The sequence below is a fragment of the Pan paniscus genome, chromosome 21, assembly GCF_029289425.2.
Source record: "Pan paniscus chromosome 21, NHGRI_mPanPan1-v2.0_pri, whole genome shotgun sequence".
NCBI classification, from domain to species: domain Eukaryota; kingdom Metazoa; phylum Chordata; class Mammalia; order Primates; family Hominidae; genus Pan; species Pan paniscus.
The window spans coordinates 2,401,078-2,423,754 of record NC_073270.2 but is presented as its reverse complement, the minus strand read 5'-3'; the positions used below and the strand labels follow the sequence as shown (position 1 = coordinate 2,423,754).

The 22,677-nt window shown below is 43.4% G+C and overlaps 1 protein-coding gene and 1 long non-coding RNA gene across 6 annotated transcripts in view; one reads left to right on the top strand and one right to left on the bottom strand.

Annotated features, from left to right (window-relative positions):
• The window catches only part of FKBP1A (FKBP prolyl isomerase 1A), a 32,394-nt gene that overhangs the window by 8,576 nt on the left and 1,141 nt on the right, over positions 1-22,677 (top strand). The window contains exons 3-4 of one of the 4 annotated variants that reach the window (XM_055104723.1): positions 12,222-12,334; positions 15,641-15,805. The exons of 1 other annotated variant lie outside the window; for it this stretch is intronic. In XM_055104723.1, the coding sequence (XP_054960698.1) occupies positions 12,222-12,334; positions 15,641-15,769 (242 nt within the window). In that variant the 3' untranslated portion in view covers positions 15,770-15,805. Of the gene's footprint in view, positions 1-12,206; positions 12,335-15,640; positions 15,806-17,802; positions 18,898-22,677 lie in introns of those variants that run through there. 2 more of the 4 variants (XM_034946897.3, XM_034946899.2) reach the window with 2 other exon arrangements.
• The window catches only part of LOC103786560 (uncharacterized), a 53,711-nt gene continuing 40,133 nt past the window's right edge, over positions 9,100-22,677 (bottom strand). For both annotated transcript variants that reach the window (XR_001337526.4, XR_008622256.2), the window contains 3 exons: positions 14,711-14,806; positions 13,186-13,401; positions 9,100-11,032 (listed from right to left, as the gene is read on the bottom strand). This is a non-coding gene — a long non-coding RNA (uncharacterized LOC103786560). The remainder of the gene's footprint in view (positions 11,033-13,185; positions 13,402-14,710; positions 14,807-22,677) is intronic.

Below are 22,677 nucleotides of genomic sequence, written 5' to 3'. Positions count from 1 at the left end.
CTGGAGTGCAGTGGCTTGATCATGGCTCACTGTAGCCTCGACCTCCCAGACTCCCATCCCGGCCTCCCATCCGGCCTTCTGAATAGTTGGGCATACAGGTGCATGGCACCTGTCCTAATTTTTGTATTTTTTGTAGAGACGGGTTTCACCAGGTTTCCCAGGCTAGTCTCAAACTCCTGGCCTCAAGTGATCCACCCTCCTTAGCCTCCCAAAGTGCTGGTAGTACAGGCATGAGCCACCATGCCCAGCCTTTAATTACCAATTTTTAAAATGAAAAATGAATGTTAACTGATGGGGTGTTGCCATTCCCAGTGGGGGCAAGTGACTTTTTCCCCCTCTATTTGCTTTTACTGTACTGTGGGCTGAAATTTTTTGTCAGGGCCTTAAGATCAATGATACCCATTATTCTTTTTGATGCTAATATCATCCTAAATTTGGCCAGTAGGAGCCCTTTAAGCTGGCTCCAGTACCTTTTTGACAGGCTCCCACCATTCCTTCATCCATTTCTCGGTTTCACTACTCTGGTCCAATTATCAGCCATCTTTCAAAGAGCTCTGGTTCCTTTCAGTGGGGTCCATGACCTTTTTTTTTCTTGGTAACAGCTTTATTGAATATAATTTACATACCATAAATTCACCTATTTACTCATAGATGTTTTAACTAGAACATTTTTAGTGCTTAAACTGATTTTTATGAATTACTGAGGGGTTTATTGTATCCATAAACTGGAAATCATTTGTCTGCCTTGGAATTTTCTCTAAAAATATTGTCACCTGCTGTTTCCCATGGAAGAAGCCAAGGTTATGAATAACTTAATCACGTAGCATTCAATTCTCCCTTTGGTGCTCATGGTGACATTTATTTTTACTTCTATTTTTTCTTCTGTTTTTTGTTTTCTTTTCCTGCTAAAAAGCTTAACCAAGTCTCTGCATTCCCTCCCCTGGACCCCTTTGATTTTGACCAGGTGTATTCTAGCAGTGCAGAAAGTCGGGGAGGTAGAAATAACCAGTTCCTAGATGCTACTGTCTCTTTCTGTTACATTTACTCTTCCTCTCCCAGGAGCTCAAGCCACCTTGGCCTGCATTCCTCGAATGCTCCAAGCCTTTTCCCACATGGAGATCTCTGCCCCTTTGCTTAGGTGCCACCACACTGCCCCCACTCCCCACTGCATGACAGGCCCTTTTCTTTATAGCACAGCTTAAGTAACACTTTGGATGCATACATGCATGCTTCTAATTCTGCAACAATGCATCCATCTATTTTCTTAGCCCCCATCATAGTCAGGATCCGTGTAGTTAAACATCTACTCTTTCCCCAACCGACTGAAGGCTCCAGGAGGCCAGACCCACACTAGTGTTGTTCTCCAAGGTCTCCCCATCAGTCTTGGCATAGAGTAGCTATTCAGTGACAGTTTGAATGAGTGGCCAGTTAGGACCTGGCATTCCCTCGGTCACTCAGTGAATATATAAGGAGCTGGGCAAAGCCTCAATGTTGCCCTCAAGATGCTTACCCTGTAGGGAGTGGTCAGTTACAATGAAAGTACCTCAGGCAACCTACACCTATAGGCTAGAACTTCTTGGAGGAAGTGCCATTTGGTCTTGGGTGTGTATGGTGCAGTCAGGCAGGAGGAAAGCGTCTTCCAGGTATATACACAGGCCAGGAGGAGAAAAGGGTACCTTTGATTTTTCTGTAAGTACTTGATGAATGTCTGCTGTGTACAAGACACTGTCCTGGCTACCAAGAATTTAGGAGTGAAGAAGACACAGTTCCTGCCTTCATCTCAACACTGTAGTGGAAAAGACATAATAAATATGATTAATAAGCAAGACAGTTGTGTATAAGCTAGTAAGTGTTAAGGAGGGAATAGGAAAAGGTTGAGATTTTAGATAGATTGGCAAAGGCCTCAATGAGAAAGTGACATTTGAGCAAAGACTTGAAGGAGGTAAGGATGTAACCTATGTGACTGTTTGAGCAAGATCATTTTAGGCAGAGAGAACAGCAAATGCAAAGGCCCGCGGGTGGAGGTATCCCTGGTGTGTATGTAGAACATAAGGAAACAGTGTTCTGGGACTGGAAAAGTACAAGAGTAATCAGAGGTGAAGTCAGAGGGATGGTGGTAGGGGCGGAGGCTTGACACTTCTTAGAGGGTCTTGTAGGCCATTTTAAGAGTTTTATCTCCTGAGATGGGGGAGTCACAGGAGTTTTTCAGCCGAGGGGTAGTAGGGTCTGGCTGCTGTGTCAGGTTTAGACTGTAGGAGAGCAAGAGCAGAAGCAGGGAGACCAGGGAGGGAGTTGTAATAATAGTCTGTAACAGAGGTCCAGAACTCATGCCTTTAACCATTATACCCTATAGAAAATGCATATTTCTACCACTTCCAGCTAGCTATTGTTAAGTGGTATTTCTTTTGATTTTTTTGGAGATGGAGTCTCACTCTGTCGCCCAGGCTGGAGTGCCCTGGTGCAATCTCGGCTCACTGCAACCTCTGCCTCCCGGGTTCAAGCAATTCTCCTGCCTCAGCCTCCCAAGTAGCTGGGACTACAGGCGCACGCCACCATGCCCGGCTAATTTTTTGTATTTTAGTAGAGACAGGGTTTCACCATGTTGCCCAGGCTGGTCTCAAACTCCTAAGCTCAGGCAGTCCACCTGCCTCAGCCTCCCAAAGTGCTAGGATTACAGGCGTGAGCCACTGCACCCGGCCTAGTGGTATTTCTTTCTCCCCCTCCCCTTGCGATATAATGTGGTAGTAACTCCTCTTATTTATACTGTGATTAAAGTGGAAAATGGAGAGACACACCCACAGGGCATGCATTCTGGTCTGTGTTCTTTTTATTGCCGTTGTATCCTGCATATTCTTCCCATCATGGGCCCTGCCTTTGAAAATACACTTTTGGTTATAGGATCTAAAGGGATTTAGCCAAAGGTTAGAAGCATTTCCATACTGCGTATGGGAAATGTGCTTGCACTGTTGGTGAGCTCAGGAAAATGATAGTGAGAGTGAGCTGGTTCCCTCTTTGGGTTGGCACTTGGACCTTTGGTCATACCCCTCACTCATAAGGAGTTCTCAGAACCCCACTTCAGGGAGGTTGTGCTGGAATACAGCCACAGAGACCCAGAAATGGAATAAGAATGTAAGATTTGAATTTGTATCTTTTGCCTATCTAAATGTAGAATCCCTTTTTACCCATCACGATTGAGACAAGTGGGTAGTTGGTATGCTAACATAAAAGTGACATGGCTTCTGTAAACATTTTATTTCAAACTCTAACATAAATCATTTGCTAAAGGACTGTGTCTTTATCTTTGAGGATGGCTCTGCTAGTGGAGTTTCCCATCATAGTTCTTGCAAAAACCAATTTGACCTTTTTTAAAGTAGAGCAAAGACTATTGTGAGAACATTTAAAAACCAAACCTTTCCAGATTTTTAAGATTTCTTTCTCTAAATGTAGTCTCCCATGTGATTATTCACTAGCAATAGTTTTTTAGTGACTTGCCTTGATTGAGTCTTTCCCAGCAGTCAGCTAGAACCGCTGTTTGTATTCACACTCATTGTATTGATTTACATACTATTTAATTACATTATATTTACACAGTAAATATAGCTACCATAAATGGATTTGGGGACAAACACAGCTAACCACTCCTCCCTTTGTGAACACAGAACTCTTGGGAATGAAGAAGTGATCATGAGCTAGAGACTAAAGCATGAGGGGAGTGCTCTTCACTATGCTGGGGTACGAAGGCTGTGAGTTTTATGAGTCTCCAAGTGAGGCAGCTGAGTAAGAGGTGGTTAAGAGAACTTCTGTATCTAATGAGAAGAGGGAAAGCAAACAGCTAAACCATTAGACCTTGAGCCATACGCCCATCTGGGAATGTTCAGAGTGGCTTCAAATGCAAAGCTGCAGAAAAATACTGGCTCCCCTACCTCCATCCATTCAACCATTACACCTTTTTTTTTTTTTTTTAAAGAGACAGAGTCTCGTTCTGTTGCCCAGGCTGGAGTGTACTTGCGCGGTCATAGCTCACTGCAACCTCAAACCTCTGGGCTCAAGCGATCTTCCCACTTGATCCACTCAAGTAGCTAGGACCATGTCTGGCTAATTTTTTTTTTTTTTTTTTTTTTTTTTTTTTTTTTTGCAGAAACAGGATTGGGGACATGAGTCTTGCTGTGTTGCCCAGGCTGGTTGCAAACTCACGCCAGTCTCAAACTCCTGGCCTCAAGTGACTCTCCTGCCTTGGCCTTCCAAAGCACTGGGATTACAGGCATGAGCCTCCTCTGCAGCTGGCCTCTTTGTACTTTTTGTCATTAAGAAACTCACCTGCGTGTTGAAAGTAGAAATCCTTTTCCCTCTCCAAACTGTAAATGGCAAGGACTTTATTTTATTTTGAAGGTTTGGGGCTTAGGATATTCTGGTTTTTTGTTATGTTTGATTTTTGGTTTAGTTTAGTCATTGTTTTTTTTTTTTTTTAATCTTAAAACTTCCCATATTTTGTCCCTGTAAAATGCTGCCTATAGGAAACACTCCTGCAAAGATTCATGAGCAACTATAAACTGCATTGTGAGCCATGAGCTTTCACTACAAGTAGTGAAGCCATGAGTCTGTAGAGGTGCCTTCTTCAGTCCTGTTACCCAGTAGAAGGTATATGGCACTCTGCCCTTCCCCAAAGCAGAGTGCCTTGGAAGTGACTTCATTTCTATTGGGTTATTAGTGAAATCGTATCCCAGTGGTCCTTGTGAATCTCCAGGTCCTGGTCTTGAGGCTTAACCACCGCGTCAGTGGCTTGAGCCAACCACCAGGAACACAGTCTGGGGATACTTTGCTGCCCAGGAGCTGCTGGCCAGGTCTCCCTCTGCTGATTCCTTGAAAAGCAACAGGAAAGAGCAGGCTGCTGTGGAGTAGACAGACTTGAGACTGTCTGCACCGTCTTGTTTTTTAAACCCTTTTGCTCCCTTTCCAAGGATTTCAGTTCAGGAGGAGACCCAGGTGAAGATGACGCCAACAGCCTTTGCATGCAGTCAGTCATAGCTTTGGCTTCTTTCATGGTCTTGTGCTTTTAACTGGAGCACATTTTCACATTTTTCTTACTGATTAGTAACTAAAGGTGCTTAAAGTAAAGTTTACCATTCTGGGATTACCCCTCATATTCTTGTTACCATATAGGGAAGAAGGTCTAAATATGAAGGCCTCATGCTTGTCCTTCTGGTTCTTAAAAATCATGCAAGTAAAGCAAATCCAAGAGTGCTCTTGAGTACCAGCACTACACGTGCCACCAGGACACGGAACGCAGGCCGGGTCTGTGAGCTTGGGCTGCATTCAGTCAGGAGAGCCAAGACTAAATACTTAAAATAAGAATATGGAGCTATTCCAGGCAGTTTCTTAGGCATGAGTTATAGGCTTGTATGGCCAGGAATGAAATTGGTCAGTTCTGCAATTAGAAGGCAATGCTTGTGATGTTTTATGCTGAGTGGCCTTTAGAGCTTAAAGACTGTCAGCTGTCTTGTCTGCACTGTAACCTCAGTTGCCTTCTCTCAGCAGGGCACACTTTCTTTAGGAAATTATGGCACTAACTTGGCAGGTGGTTTCACTGTTCAAGGGCTCCAGCTCCTGGCACAAGTGATCTCCAGAGTTAAAACTGGAGCAACTGCTGAGACTTGACTTGCTGCCTGCTTTACCTGTTCCCTCCCCAAAGAGAGGAAGCACTTTTCATTCATTGCCAGTGTGTATGTGGGAGCTAAACATATATAGCATTTTAGTAAATGCCACTGCCTACTCTTTTTCTTTTCCTTTTTTAAAAAAGTTACTTGAGGCGTGATTGAAATCCAATATACTGCACATTTTAAAAATGTACAGCTTCATAAATTTTGATGTGTCATTGTTTCCCTTTGAATTCACCCCTCCTTACCCTCCTCTAACAACTACTGATATGCTTTTTTGTCAGTGTAGATTCGTTGCATTTTCTAAAGTTTTATATAAATGGAATCATACAGTACGTTCTCTTATGTCTGCCTTCTTTCACTTGGTATAATTATTTTGAGATTGATCGGTATTGTCCCATGTATCAGTTGTTTGTTCCTTTTTGTTGCTAAATATTTTTCTATATATAGAAACATGTATTTACCAACTTACCCATTGGTGGATGTTTGGGTTAGTTTATAGTTTTTGACTATTGCTAATAAATCTGCTTTGAACATTTGTGTACAAGTTTTTCTGTGGACATAGCCTGTCATTTCTCTTGGATAAATACTCAAGATCAGAATGGCTGGGTCATATGGGAGGTGTATGTTTAACTTAACTATCAAGCTGTTTTCTGAAGCTTTATGTTATATTCCCACTAGCAGTGTATGAGAATACCAGTTCCTTCACATCCTCACTAACACCTGACGTGGTCAGTCTTTTTAGCTTTACTCATTCTAATCAGTGGTGGTAGATGCGTTTCCTAGTGGTTTTAATTTGCGTTGTTATAATAACTAGGAATGTTGAGCATCTTTTCATATGCTTACCTGCCCTCTGTCTTTTTCAGTGAAGTATCTGTTCAAATCTTTAGCCCTTTTTTATTGGTTTTCTTAATTGTTGAATTTTGGTTTGTTATATTCTGGATATAAGTCCTCTATCAGATATGTACTTTGCAAAAGTTTTCTCCCAGTGTATGGTTTGTCTTTCGTTTTCTTGACAGTGCTTTTTAAAGTACTGAATTTATTTTGATGAAGTGCAATTTATTCTTTTATAGATAGTGCTTTTTGATATCATACTAAGAAATCTTCACCCAACTCGAGGTCACAAAGATTTCTTTCCTATGTTTTCTTCTATAAATTTGATAGGTTTAGTACTTAACATTTAGGTCTAGGATCCATTTTGAGTTAATGCTTGATAATGGTGTGAAGTTTTTACTGTGTTATGTGTGGATATTTTGTCATTTCAGCCCAATGTAATTTTCATCTCAGACATTGTAGTTTTCATCTGTGAAAGTTGGAGTCTTATGGTTCTCCTCTACTAATTCTAACATTTGTGTTAGTTCTGGGTTGCTTTCAATTGATTGATAAGTCTCCTCATTGTGGGTCCTGTTTTCTGCCTCTTTGCATGCCTGGTAATCTTTGGATGCCAGACATTGTGAATTTTGCCTTTTGGGGTGCTGGATATTTTTATTCCTATAAATTTTCCTGAGTTTTATACTGAGAAGCATTTAAGTTACCCGGAAACAGTTTGATGCTTGCGAGTCTTGCTTTTGTGATTTGTTAGGTAGGTCTAGAGCTCAGTTCAGGGCTGATTATTTCCTACTACAGGCAAGATCTTCCTGAGTATTCTGTCCAGTGCTTTGTCCATCATGAGCTTCTCCAGTTTGACCGGGGGTAGTAAGCACTAATCCCAGCCCTGTGTGAGCACTGGATACTGTTCCTCTAAGCCTTTTGGATAGTTCTTTTCCTGGCCTTGAATAGTTTGCTCAGATACATGCACTGAGAGGGACTCTGCTGAATACTCAAAGAGGACCCTCTGCAGATCTCTGGGGATCTCTGTATAGCTCTCTCCTGCTGGTAGTGTGTCCTATGGACTCTAGGTGCCTTGAGCTCCACTCCAGGTCCCTCTCCCTGGAAACTCCCAAGGATATAGGGCTGCCCTTGTTTCCCATGTCTCAGGATTTGTTGTTCTTCATTACATATGTCTGGTGTCCTACAAAGCATCGTTGTAGCTATTTTGTCTAGGTGGTTTTTAGGTTTTAGTGGACTTTTTGTAGGGAGGAAGGGGTTGGTTGGTTGGTTGTTGGTTGTTTCATGAACAAATCTGATCCCTGTCCTCCACCGTGACCAGAAATGGAAGTTCTCACTATCTGTTTTGACATTACAGACTGAACAGCATAATTCCTACACATGCACACTCATTCCAGCTTAACCAACACTGCTTCCACCTTCTCCCCCAGGCTGACAACTTAGGGCCATAGATAAGTGGCCTGTTCCTCCCCACTGGGGAAGCCCTCCTTCTCCTTGTCCTATAGCTTGTGCCAGTTGTGTGACACCCACTTAATCACATACCACCCCACCCATTTCTGGGGATTATTGTTTAGCTTTTGGACTTGATTATGGGAAATCCTCTCCTTGGACTCAAGGAACCCCAACATCACTGCCACCACCCAACCCTGCCCTGCGAAGATTTCTCCTTAGAAAGTAGATGAGATTGACAGTTGGTGACTGTGGTCTGAAATTCTGGAGCAAGTCTCATGCCCCTTTCCCAGGGACAACAGAGCATCCAAAATAGCATAGGAAAATTAAGATCCTACGTAAAGGTCCTGTTTAAAGCTCCTTTACTTAGAAATCCTGCTTCCTGGCTTTTATGGTTTTAAGATACTAGGGAGAGGTTTGCCCCTCAGTGTCCAAGATAGGCTCAGGAGAGCTGGGGTTAGACAGGCATCCTCACATAGAGCCACTGAAGAACATACACATCTCCATGCTGGCTCAGCAGCAGCAGCAGCAGCGGCAGATTCAGGCTGTGTCCTGCCTAGTGCTCCTAGCCTGGTACCAGTCAGATAGATAGTTGAAGTATCTCACCTCAGGCAAAGCAACATTGATACATTGATGCATGTAGTGTCTGGAGGTTGCTTGGCATTGCATTTGATCAGGAATAAAAAGGAAGTTTAGGGAGTCTGTCTCAGTACCCTGTGGCTTTCACTGCAATCAAAATACGATCTTGCACAGGTCAGAGCTGTGTTCAAGTTTGGCAAGAAATAAGGCAAATTTTTTTATAGGTATACCGTACTTTCCAAATTGTGGGTTATGAACCATTAATGCATCATGAAATAATAGTGGGTCACAATCAGCATTCTTTTTAAAAATGAGAAGTATATGCCATGTAGTAACTTACATGTAAATTTTGTTTATACACAAAATGTGGGTGTGTGTACTGGGTCCTGACATGAGACACTGTTCCCATTGTCACGGATCAGGGATAGTTCTTTTTGGTTTTAGTTGTTGAGTTCTGTTTCTTTGTTATTCCTTTCATGGCAGCACTACATTGTAGCGTGCTCACTAAGTGTCAGAGGTTTACCTCATGCCAGTTGTGTTCATTTGGCCGCAGGTAACTGAAGACCCAACTTAAGGCAAAGCAGACTTCTTTATTTTTGTAAGACTTTATTAAGAGCAGTTTCAGATTCTCAGCAAAATTGAGAGGCATGTACAGAGATTTCCCCTATATCCCCTGGTCCCACACATGCATAGCCTCCTGTTATCAACACCCTCCACTAGAATGGTACGTGTGTTGCAATTGACGAACCTGCATTGACACATCATGATCACCCAAAGTCCATAGTTTACATTAGGGTTCACTCTTGGTGGTGTACATTCTGTGCGTTTGGACAAGTGTATAATGGCATGTGTCCATTATATATAGTATCATACAGAACATTTTCACTGCCCTAAAAATTCTCTGTGCTCCATCTGTTCTTCCCTCCCTCTACCCCTGACTCCTGGCAATCACTGATCTGTTGACTGTCATCCTAGATTTACCTTCAAAGCACACTTTTAATCACCTCAGAACATGAGTCTTGAGGGAAGTGGTTTGGGGCTGATTCAGAGCACTGGAATGACCACCTTGTGGTACGCCTGGCCTTCTGATAGTCACAGGGTGACTGCCATGCTCCAGACATCTTATCCTCACATAGCATTCAACAGGGAGGGCAGGAACTTTCTTCCTGAGTCTTTGTTTTTCTTTTTACTAATGAGGTAGGACTTTCCTGGAAGATCCCAGTAGACTTCACAGCAGGTAAAGTAGTACCCAAACTAAGTAGGTGTTAGTGCCGAAACTGACCCGTATAGGGGAAAGGCTTGGATTCCAGTTCATCTGCTGGGCCAGGCTTTTGTTGCTGTTGTTGCTCCTGGGAAGTTGTTGTTTAATTAGGAAGGTGAGGGTGCCACAGCCTTGCTTCCAGGTGGCCCCTCTGGGCATGTTTTTCTTAAAATAACAGACCAGAGAGAAGCTCTTTCTGGTTTTCAGTCTCCTTTGTGGCTCACAGGCCCTGCCACTCAGTGGTTCTGACCTTGGGTGGGTTACTGAGCCTTGGAGTTGGTTTCCTTATTTCTGTTACAAGCAGTCTCACGAGGGTGGATGGAAAGGCTCCCTGCCTGGCCAGGGAATGGAGAATCATAGCTGTTCATTGCCTGCTCTCACCCTTACCTCTGAGGTTGGTTGGGTTGGGTTCCGTGTAAGAAGTGCAGCTTGAAATGGGCTAAAGGCAGTGTGTTTGTTGGGTATTGTGGAGCCTGGAGACCTGTTTTTCTCCCAGGTACTCATTTATAGAGAACTGTTCAAGTCCTGCCATTAGTCATTTCTTTCATCAGGTGGTGACTGCATTCTGGTAAACGAATGAGCTAAATGCATACCCCAGTTCACCAGTTCTGGGGCACCAGTTCCTTGGAGCAGGTACGGGTCCCCACCCTCCTGTCTACCTCTTAGTCCTCAGCTCCCAGCTCCAGGCTTCAGGCAGCATTGGTACCCATTCTGCCCCAGCACATCCATCTCTACTCCTGCTCTATTAGGATACCACCACCCAACCCCCACCCGTTTCTTACTTTGTTAAAGTCCACATAGTCCAGTAGCTGTGATAACGCCGCCAATTCATCTCTGCCTCCCCATCCTACTTACAAATGTTGACACTGTTTTTTAGGTTGGGATTTTTGTCAGGATTTTCTTTTTTTCCTAAACTCTTACACAACAGAACTGTAATGTTTTTATGGATCTTCTGAGTAATGCTTAGAACCATGGTGAGTGCCCACCCTCAGTCTTCCAGTAAAATCAGTTTTGTGTCCATTATATGTTAACCACTGGCTGACCCTCCAGTCTGGGATCCTAATTAGAGAATTTTCAGGAACTCAGTGTCAGCTATCACAATAGGCTGGCAGTGGCTTCCTGAGAAAGCAATGCCGATGGTGTTTTTGAAAAGGAAGTTGCAGATATCTATTGCAGATGTCTGTTCCTCTTTTCTCATAGCGTCTCTGGAGTTCCCCTTTTATTGGAAGGCGCCGTCGTGGCTTGTCCAGCTTCTGGGAAACTGGAATAATAGAGCATGGTATTTGGGTTTATAATTTATAACATAGTTTTACTATTTTACTAAATTATAAATTTACTATTTTTATAATAGTAAATTTTACTATTTACTATTTTCACTTCTCCCTGTCTGCCTCAGTTTCTTCATCTGTGAAATGGGGATAGTGCTGTGGAGAAAGAATTGCATTCGTTCATGTGTGGAAAGCACCTAGCCCATTTAGAGTAACTCAGAGTGGAACCACTGCCCACAGAGTTGCTAGCAGTTGGCTGGGTTTACTGAGTTAATTCTTGAAGGGCAACCACTGCAACCTCCTTAGTATTTCTGTTCTCTTCAGTCATCTCTGTTACAAAGTATCAGCTGTGCAAAAATGAGCATGGGTTGTTTCTGGGGCAGCATTGGATAAAATAAGTGGGATGAATGCTGCACAAATTCTTTCTTTCATTTCTCTATTTCAGCCTAGGTTGGTTTTTACTTTCCCAGGAAAATTATGACAACTCAGGAACCAGCCTACAAGGGGCCAGCTTTACGCCCCAGGTTCCCTGTTGGTGTGAGACACTTGGCACTAGAATGAGGGTGAAAGCTTGCCTTATAGCTTACTCTTACCACATCCCATAGTGCTGACCCACAGCCTGGAGAGCAACAATGCGTGTAGGTCACAATTAGTGAACCACAGAGGAGACCATGGGGGTGGCAGATGGTGGAGGGGGATTTGCCTGCACTGAACAATGGAGGAGCAATATATAAACACATTATATGTGAAAGATGATGAAGGGTTTTGGGAAGGAATATTGCTTCTTGCACTGTGTGTGACTTCTAGACATAGTGTGCACCTCGAGGGACCACAGTTATTTTTAGTTGGGGAGAAAATCCACGGGGTCCTAGGAGAGTCAGGGCAGGAGGAAGTTTATACTCCCCATCTCCAGAAGAAGGTGGACTGCCACTCATCTCTGGTACGCGGGGTCCTTTTGTAGTCGAGTTATTGCTTGGAGTCAGGGAAGAGCATTCACAGGTCTGGAGTAGGCCTGTCGCAACTCCTTAGATGTCCAGTGAGGTCACAGGAAACCCTCCCTAGATACTGCAATTCCTGCCAGACTCTTCGGCACTGGCATCTCTGATGAGTGCTCTGCTGCTGGTTTCTGACTTGTCTTGTGTCATTACTCTGTTGCTCATGTTACAGTGGCCTTTTTCACAGGGATGCTTGAAGATGGAAAGAAATTTGATTCCTCCCGGGACAGAAACAAGCCCTTTAAGTTTATGCTAGGCAAGCAGGAGGTGATCCGAGGCTGGGAAGAAGGGGTTGCCCAGGTATGCTCTCTCATTTGATTTGTTTTGCTTTCTAGTATTTACCTTTTATATTATTTTTATAGGTGGCATATTTATACGGTTCAAAAATAAAAAAAGTGAAAAGTCTCACCCTCATCCCATCCCATCTGACCAATACCCCCACAAGAAGCTCCTGTTGTTAATGTTTCTTGTACTGTGGTTTAAGCACATATAAAAACATAACTTTTTTCTTGCTTTCACACACATACTGTTTTGCAGTTTACTTTTTCACTTAATGCATTTTTGACACTTGCAATACCAGTACATAAAAGAGGAGTAGGCTGGGCGCGGTGGCTCATGCCTGTAATCCCAGCACTTTGGGAGGCCAAGATGGGTGGATCACCTGAGGTCCAGAGTTCCTGTAATCCCAGCACTTTGGGAGGCCAAGATGGGTGGATCACCTGAGGTCCAGAGTTCCTGTAATCCCAGCACTTTGGGAGGCCAAGATAGATGGATCACCTGAGGTCCGGAGTTCGAGACCAGCCTGGCCAACATGGCGAAACCCCATCTCCACTAAAAATACAAAAATTAGCCGGGCATGGTGGCATGTGCCTGTAATCCCAGCTACTTGGGAGGCCGAGGCAGGAGAATCACTTGAACCCAGCAGGCAGAGGTTGTAGTGAGCCAAGATTGTGCCATTGCGCTCCAGCCTGGATGACAGAGCGAAACTCCATTTCAAAAAAAAAAAAAAAAAATGAGGAGTAAGCTCTGTTACAGCTGCCTAGTATTTGTTTATGTAAGTGTGCTATAATTTACTTGGCTAGTGCCCTATTAATGAGTATTTGAGTCATTTCCAGTATTTTGCTATTATAAACAATGCTGCAGTAACTCACCTTGTACAGACTTTATTTTCCATGTGTGCACATGTTGCCATAGGACTTACTCTCAGAAGTGGGATGAGGGGCGCAAAAGCTGTGTGTAGTGTTTTTTGAGAGGTCTTGTCAAGTTGCCATCTCTAGGGGTTGCACTCTGGACTGCCACCACCAGGCTATAAAGGTGCAATCTCCTCCCAGCCCCAGCATCACAGTGTATTGTTAAATCTTTGGCCTCTGGACAAGAAGAGTAAAACATGATATCAGTGGTTTTAATTTGGATTTATCTATTACCTATATTGTGTGAGACCACTTCTGAGACGTCATACTTATGGAGAAGGTCATTTCGTTTGTCTTGAGTGTGTTTCCTAATCTCTTTCCTCCCCGTTTGTGGAAACAGCTTTTGTTCTGCCAACACTACAAAATTCCCAGGAGACAATAGGGACCCAGGGTTGCCAAATTTTAGTTGGATTCTGTCTTTCCATCAAACCTAGGAATTTTTTCTTGGCTCTAACCAGGTAAAGGGATGTTTTTCAGTGACCTGAGACCCAGGGAACTTTATAATTAGGCTCTGCATGATGGGTAATTAGTCTGCTTCCCTCTCACCCAGGAGAATTAGAAATTTAACCAAGATGAAAAGACAGATTTCTGTCTCTCTCTTTTCCAGAATACACATTGCTCTACTTCCTCTGTAAAATATCACTGATTTATCTCCAAATAAACTGCTCAACTTTCAGGAACTTGAAGCCATCCCACTCCCAGGTGTCTGGGTTTCTGTTCCTGCAGGGCAGAGGGTTGGCAGTGTGAGGAAGAGGCTTTGTAGTTTACTTCCCTTGGGAAACCTTGCCAACCATAGCTTTTTGCCTCTGTCTCCCTAGTCTGTCTGGCTGTTGGATCTGTAGCCCATCCCCCATCTTTCATGCCAGCCATTGTTCATACCACAGCCCATCTTCTATGACTGTTCCAGCATTGGAACAATCACTGCGTTGTATGTACTGAGTGCTGTATCTGCCATCGAGATAGTGTTATCGGCCTACTTCACTTCCCAGGCTTGGAGAGGCATGGGCGAGTATTGGACAGATGCCTGACTCCCCCTTTAACTGGTACTTTGGGGTCAGTCACAGCCCTGTCATTTGTGAGAAGTCTGGGTAGTTTGAGATCTACATAAAATATCTTTTAAATTCTTCATAGCATATTTTTTCAGCAAGTGAGTTAAAAACACAGGAAGAAGGGGAGATTGACTTGTGACCCTTTTCCTTTCCTTTTGATATTGTTTTGGTTTTACCTGTTTGCAGGCATGGAATCCTGCCTGCCACAAGGACCACTTTGGCAGCTTTTTTTCATCCATCTTGGACATCTTTTCATGTTAATACATTTAAAGCCACCACTATATTATTTCTCATGACTAATCCCTGGTGTGGATATGCCTATGAAACCACTCCTTCTATGATGGACTTTTGAGTTGTTAGCAGAATATTCTGGAAATAGAATTGCTGAGTCAAGGAATATGATTGTTTTGAATTGTACAAGGTAAAGCCATACTCACTATCCTTACCACCGTGGTCCAACATGTCCCAACTTCTGAGGGGAGCAAGGATTAGACACTTCACAGCCTGGAGCTTCCTCTTTATTCATCCTCTATCTGGTGGAGTCGGAAAGCCGGGAACATACACATGGAGACCAAAAGCAGAGATAAGTCAAAGGATGGAAATACTGCAGAGAACCTGCTCACTGTTCAGAAAGTAGATATTTTATACTTACTTGTGTATTTAATTTGAAACTGAAAATATACACAAATATATTTTTTAAAGTAGAAATCTCTCCTTACTGGTCACTCACTATCCATACTGTTCTCCTCACAGCAAATGTCTGGTATGTCCTTCCAAAGATGTTTTCTGTTGTAGGCATATCAATATTTGCACAAATGGTATTCAGTAAATGCTATTTTGTAGCCCAGAAAATCATATTGTCTTTTTTGAAGTTTTCCTATATGGGTAAAAGAGTATAAATAGAAAAAATACAGAAAATAGACTACCCTCAAGTATTACTTTCTGTGTATATTTTTTTTAAAGCAAAGTTGAGTATTCCTTTTTCAAGAAGAGCATAGATGGCACTTAACATGTCCTTTAAGTGACAGATCACTGAAGGGGACTAGGTGGTGAGACATCTGGAATGTTACCTGCCTAGCATTAGTCATTAAGACTTGGGTAGAAAGGTTGAGGGCCTGACCGTTCTGAGAGTCAGGAGGGGTTTTGAACTGCCATTGGGCTTCTTGGAGTGAGATGCAGGGGTGATGGAATATGACTGCCCACCTCCAAGTCCTGCACAAGGAGGTGGTGATGCCTGGGCAGCTGCAAAGTCACTGGAAAGTCAATACCATCCTGGCCAAGGAACACCTAGGTAAACAGCCCTTTTTCTTACAGAGACAGTTGGGGCATGTGTCCAGCTGAGTCTGTCTTCCTTGTTCTTTTCACAGATGAGTGTGGGTCAGAGAGCCAAACTGACTATATCTCCAGATTATGCCTATGGTGCCACTGGGCACCCAGGCATCATCCCACCACATGCCACTCTCGTCTTCGATGTGGAGCTTCTAAAACTGGAATGACAGGAATGGCCTCCTCCCTCAGCTCCCTGTTCTTGGGTAAGGAAATGGAATACTGAAGGGCCCTTCACTGCCTTTGCTCCTCCCATGTTATGCCCAGCGTTTGATGGGTAGCAGAGAGAACAAAAAACACCACAAGGCTATTTTTCCCCCTGCATTCTTTCTGTATTGAGTATCCTTTCAGTGCTATTAGTATATGCTTTGAATGTAAAAATTGGTCACCCTAAGGAAAGGAATTGGCATGTGTATGTTCCCAGTTCAACTCATGGAGATGGCAGCTGTTTAAATGTTTTTCTATGTAGTTTATAAATTAAAACCGAATTGAGGACTATGGAAATGTAGGCCAAATTTGTAGTGCCAACATTTTAGTTCTTTGGAAATAAGACTCTTAATGAATGACTTTGTTCTACCCTGTGTTTCTAGAAGCTAGAGGGAAAAAAAAAAGCCCTTTGGATATGAATATCATGTCCTAGCTTCTGCGGCTCTCTCCTCACTGCGGTTTGTGGTTACTGCCTATTAGATGGTATGAGGGAGGCATTACTGCATCGGTCCACCTGCTCAGGGTCCACACCCAGGACACTTGAGGCCCCCAGGCCAGCTTATCAGTGAGTGAAGTGGAAAAATGAAGCCAGAGGATGCCTGTGAAGTTGAAAGGATGCTCTTAGATCAGACAGTTCTAGGAAGGGATCTTAGGGGCCTCTGCATCAGCTTTATTGTGCAACAGTAAGGAAACAGGGCCAGAGAGAAAGGCCTTACTCAAGGTCACATCCAGGCAATGGCAAAGTAGGACCAGAGCCCCTGTTTGTTGATTTTCCCCTCTTCCACCCTCATTTCTTAGGAACTAAACTCAGTATCCTAGTAGCACATAGCTTTTCATGTAAGTGTTAGAATCATTAAGTACATGAATGCTACTGGCTTCCTTCCAACTGGCCCCAGACCTTTTTATTTGCTCCCCTCCTGCCATAGGAACCAGAGGGCCACAGCCAAGGCCTGGGTGAGGACACTTTTGTTTGAAAGCCACAACAAGTGGCTGCCATCCTATTTGTGATGGCAGTCAGAGCTACTTGTAACCTTGTCCTGTTGTGCACATCTGTAAGTGGAGGGGCTTTTTAAACTCTCTGAACCACACACACCTTGGTAATACAGGCCTGGTTAAGTTTGATAACTGGTTTCTTCACCCGTCGTTGCTACTGGGAGGGAATCCCTGGCACTTCACAGGGCCTTTGTCTGCCCAGAGGTCTGCACCAAGGCCAAATCCCTTTCCTGTTCTTTGAGAGCCGAGTCATTTTTTGAACATAACTGTACTCGAGGGAGCCTTGGAATTATTTTCCTGGTTGGGAACAGGCTTTCTGTAAACTTGATGAGGTAGAGGGAGGGGGGAGAGGGATAAAGGCTACAAGTCACCCCGAGTAACCCTCCCAACCCACTGCCGAAGAATGTCTCAGCTTCTTGCAAGAGTCTGGAAGGAAAGTCCAAGGGCAAACCCGGAAAGTTTTAAGTTGAGTGAATGAATGAATACTGGAGATATTTTCCCAGTATACTCAACATTATGAATGACCAGTTTATTCTCAGTCTGGACTGCACATGAGAGTCACCTGGGAAATTTTTAAGACTTTCCTGATGCCCAGGTCAAACCCTAAACCAGTTAATCATAATCATGGGAGTGGAACCCAGGCATTAAGAGTTTTTTAAAGCCCCCAGGTGATGCCTGTATGTAGCACAGTTTGAGACCCAGTGATAGTGGGGAACTGTATTGTCAGCAGCATGGGTGGCTAGCCCTCCTGCTGTCCTCAGCAAGGCAAACTTAACCTTAGATTAAACAAAACACACACATCAATTTAAGGAGAAAGTTTGTTTCACCTGGGACCCAGCCCAAGTCTTTCTGGCTGTCTCCAGCTGGAACAGAAGTGGCTTGGTCTCAGACTGCTCAGCTGTTGGGGAAGGGATTTGGCGTGGCAGATGGCATCGTGGCTGTCGCCACTGCACACAAAGAACACTGAGTTGCTGGAAACTCACAGATTTTCTGTCCCCAACAGATCTGCCATGGAGGGATCTGGTGCCTCCAGACGTGTGCACATGAATCCATATGGAGCTTTTCCTGAGGTTCCACTCCACTTTGTATAGACGTCTGCCCTGACTGAATGTGTTCTGTCACTCAGCTTTGCTTCCGACACCTCTGTTTCCTCTTCCCCTTTCTCCTCGTATGTGTGTTTACCTAAACTATATGCCATAAACCTCAAGTTATTCATTTTATTTTGTTTTCATTTTGGGGTGAAGATTCAGTTTCAGTCTTTTGGATATAGGTTTCCAATTAAGTACATGGTCAAGTATTAACAGCACAAGTGGTAGGTTAACGTTAGAATAGGAATTGGTGTTGGGGGGGGTTGCAAGAATATTTTATTTTAATTTTTTGGATGAAATTTTTATCTATTATATATTAAACATTCTTGCTGCTGCGCTGCAAAGCCATAGCAGATTTGAGGCGCTGTTGAGGACTGAATTATTCTCCAAGTTGAGAGATGTCTTTGGGTTAAATTAAAAGCCCTACCTAAAACTGAGGTGGGGATGGGGAGAGCCTTTGCCTCCACCATTCCCACCCACCCTCCCCTTAAACCCTCTGCCTTTGAAAGTAGATCATGTTCACTGCAATGCTGGACACTACAGGTATCTGTCCCTGGGCCAGCAGGGACCTCTGAAGCCTTCTTTGTGGCCTTTTTTTTTTTTTTTCATCCTGTGGTTTTTCTAATGGACTTTCAGGAATTTTGTAATCTCATAACTTTCCAAGCTCCACCACTTCCTAAATCTTAAGAACTTTAATTGACAGTTTCAATTGAAGGTGCTGTTTGTAGACTTAACACCCAGTGAAAGCCCAGCCATCATGACAAATCCTTGAATGTTCTCTTAAGAAAATGATGCTGGTCATCGCAGCTTCAGCATCTCCTGTTTTTTGATGCTTGGCTCCCTCTGCTGATCTCAGTTTCCTGGCTTTTCCTCCCTCAGCCCCTTCTCACCCCTTTGCTGTCCCGTGTAGTGATTTGGTGAGAAATCGTTGCTGCACCCTTCCCCCAGCACCATTTATGAGTCTCAAGTTTTATTATTGCAATAAAAGTGCTTTATGCCGGCTTTTCTCAGCTCTGTGTCATGGTGGTTATTTTCAGGTGCCTCCCCTGCCATTTGGTGCAGGGGGATGGGGTTGGGCAGGGAGAAGGAGGGTGGCAGTGGGGATGCAGTTTCAAGATTGTGTCTTGGCAGAAGAATGCAGCAGTGAACATCCTTCCTCACTGGCTATTAACGGGTTGGGGGTCGGAGGAGGAGGGGGAATGTGGGGTAGGTTTGCATCAAAGGAACTGCCTGAAAGGGCAAGCTGGGATAGTCAGGGAACATCCCCTCCCCTGTTACCAAATGTTTATTAAATATGTGTTCTGGGTACAGCACTATGCTCGGGGTTCTTGGGTTACAGAAAAGTGGGAGATACAACACATTTTTGAGAAGTGAGTCACAGTCCACTTGGAGATGTGCTACAAGCAACTGCAAGCAAATTAATGAGATACGAAGAGAAGACTCTGATTTTAAATTGGTATTCCTCAGTAACATTTAATGTAGAAAGACAGTCCTGTGGAGAGGCTGCGCGGTTGCAGTAGCTTCTCTGGACCCTGCCCTGGGTGCCAGGAACACTTTGCCCTTACTGAGAGTTCTAGAGACCGTCAAGAATGCTCCCACACCTTTCTAGACACCTTCCAAAATTGCCCAGGTTGAGAACCATTGATTTTAAAAAGGAAACTATTCAACAGCTTGCTTAATGGCTTTCTAAGTTCTTTTTGTTAATTTATGGTTTTTAGAGTGCCAGAGTCATAGTCCAGGGTCACATCTTACCATCCCCAACATTTTTATAAAAATTCTCAACACAAAGATGATTAAAATGAACACCTGTATACCCACCACCTAGATTCTATCATAAACATGTTACTGTATGTATATATCACCTGTCTATCCATCTGTCCATCAAACTATCCATTATGTCTCTTCAGAGTAAATGGCAGACATCACTACAATTCCCCCAGTACGTGTCATTGACTAGACTAGAGAGTAGTGTTTGTTTACACTTTTGTGCCCCTGCCAGGATAAAGAACATCACCATACCAGAAAATTCCAATATGGCCTTCCCCAGTCAACCCCACCCCGCCCTTGGAGGTGGTAATTGTAATTCTTTTCCACCATAGGCTAGTGTCGCCTGTTCTGACATTTAATTTAAATGGAGTCCCACACTATGCCCTTTCGCACAGTCAGTATTGTGCCTTCACTCAGGCATATGGGAAGCTGTTCTCACTGAACTTGGCATTTCAGGGAAATCCTCTGGATTGGGGATGGGAGTCCTCAGAAATGTCCACATCCTAATCCCCAGGACCTGTGAATGTGTCACCTAACATGGCAAAAGGGACTCTGCAGATGTGGTTAAGGACCCCGAGATAGGAGGATTATCTGTATTTACCTGGGCGGATGCAGTGTAAGCACATGGATCCATACAAGCATCAGTGAAGGCGACGTGAGGGTGGACAGACTTTTGAGGATGCTAAGCTATTGGCTTTGAAGATGGAGGAAGGAGAGCAACAAGCCAAGGAATGCTGGCAGCCTCTAGACGCTGGAAAGGGCAAGGAAACGGATTTTCCCCTAGGACTCCTGAAAGGAACACAGCCCTACCCATACCTTAATTTTAGCCCTGTGATGCCCACTTTGGACTTCTGACCTCCAGAACTGCAGAATTTATTACTAAGGTGATAAATTAGTGTTGCTTTAAACCATTTGTTACAGCAACAATAGGAAACTAATACAGGGCCAACTTTTTTTTTTTTTCCCCGAGATGGAGTCTCACTCTGTATCCCAGGCTGGAGTGCAGTAGCGTGATCTCGGCTCACTGCAACCTCCGCCTCCCAGGTTCAAGTGATTCTCCTGCCTCAGCCTCCCTAGTAGCTGGGACTACAGGCACGTGCCACCACGCCTGGCTCATTTTTTGTATTTTTAGTAGAGATGAGGTTTCACCGTGTTAGCCAGGATGGTCTCGATCTCCTGACCTCGTGATCCGCCTGCCTTGGCCTCCCAAAGTGCTGGGATTACAGGCGTGAGCCACCATGCCCGCCAATATTATTTTTAATGTATAACAGAATAATGTCAGGGTTTTGTTTTTTTTTTAATCCAGGATACTACCACCCTAACAAACAAATCCAACTTCAATTTTTTTTCTCCTTCTTCCTATTTCTTGCCCTAAGCACTTACAACGTTTAGCTTTAATCACAACGTAGTACAAATTTTGCATTTCTGCTTTTTTCCCCACTTGCCATTTTTATCAGGAGTATTTGTCCCTGTTGCCATATGGTTTTTATAACTGTTTTAAGAGGGCTGCTAAGTAAATTATACCACATGAACATTAAATTTACTTTACCTTGTTAAAGGATAATTTTTTTTAGAAGTTAAAATTATGACTCATACAAATATAAAAGTAACATGTTAAAGATGATTGTATTTAACTTGTTAATTATTGAGAGAACCAGTAGGACACTTTAATTGGCTCAAAGGAGAATCCAAAGAACAAATAATTATAAGCCTAGCAGGAATGCTGAAATGCGTTTGCTTCGTAGTTACAAAACTGGCAAAATTGGCTGATACCTGCAGAACAATAATCAGTTATATTCCATTGGTCACAATTTGCATTTCTATGAACAAGAATCATCTGCATTATCAGTTTCCCTTAATTTACATAATTGTAAAGTAGCTCAAAGGCAGTGAAATGAAAGGGAATCAACTCAGAAAGGTGGGCTAGATTAGACAGAACACTCAGTAATTGGAGGCAGGGGTGGGGGCAGTGGGCAAGACCTATTTCAAAGTCCTTCACAGTGTTTCCTGATAGCCTGTATTTGGATAGCTGGGTTATGTCCAGTTATTTGCTTTTATTAAATGTCAATACATCTTTGAACATTTTTTTCTTCCCTAAATACCTAGGTTCTATAAGATATAATACTGTTAATAGTAGGGGATCCCTAGGGTCAAAGGAGATTTTGACTTTTGATTAGTGTTGCCAAGTTGACCAGAGTTGTATAAGCCTTTTCCCATGCCAAAAACAAAAACACCATCCATGTCCAATGGCTATCACTTCCATAGTGTCCTAAAAAAATCTTTAAAAACCTTCCTTTCTCCAGTGGTCCTCTGCTATGTCGTGAATGTGTCTCCCAAAGTTCCATGTGTTGGAAACTTGATCCCCAGTGCAGTGGGTGTGGGGAGGTAGGACCTAATGGGAAATGGTTGGGTCATGGGGGCTCTGCTCTCATGAGTGGATTAATGCTGTTATTATGGGAGTGGGTTCCTCATAAAAAGATGAGTTCAGCCACCTATTGGCCTCCAGCCCTCTCTCTCTTTCTGCCCTTCCACCCTCCACCATGGGGTGGACAGCAAGAAGCTCCTCACCAGATGCCAACACCTTGATTTTGGACTCCCCAGCCTCCAGAACTCTGTGAGATCAATTTCTCTTCATTATAATTTACCCTATGTATTGGTATTTTTATTATAGCAGCAAAAAGTAGACTAAGACACCCTTATACCTTCTCATTTCTTCTCATATTCATTGGCCAGAATTAAATCTGTGGAGAATTTGACCTGGATCAATCAAGACCCATCATCCCAGGGCTGGAGAAGGGCTCAGACTCCCCTAAAGCTCTGAGCCCTAGAGCCCCTGAACAGATTCCGTTAATAAACAAGAAGCAGGGGGACCAGTGGACCCAGCTAGAAGTGGTTTATGTGGCTACTTACTGTATTTTCTTTTTTTAAATTTCCTTTTTTGTTTTACTTTGGAAATGCATGATGGTTATACTACAGTCCTAGGATTCAGGAAAACTTCTAATTCTACATCTAACCTTTGCTAA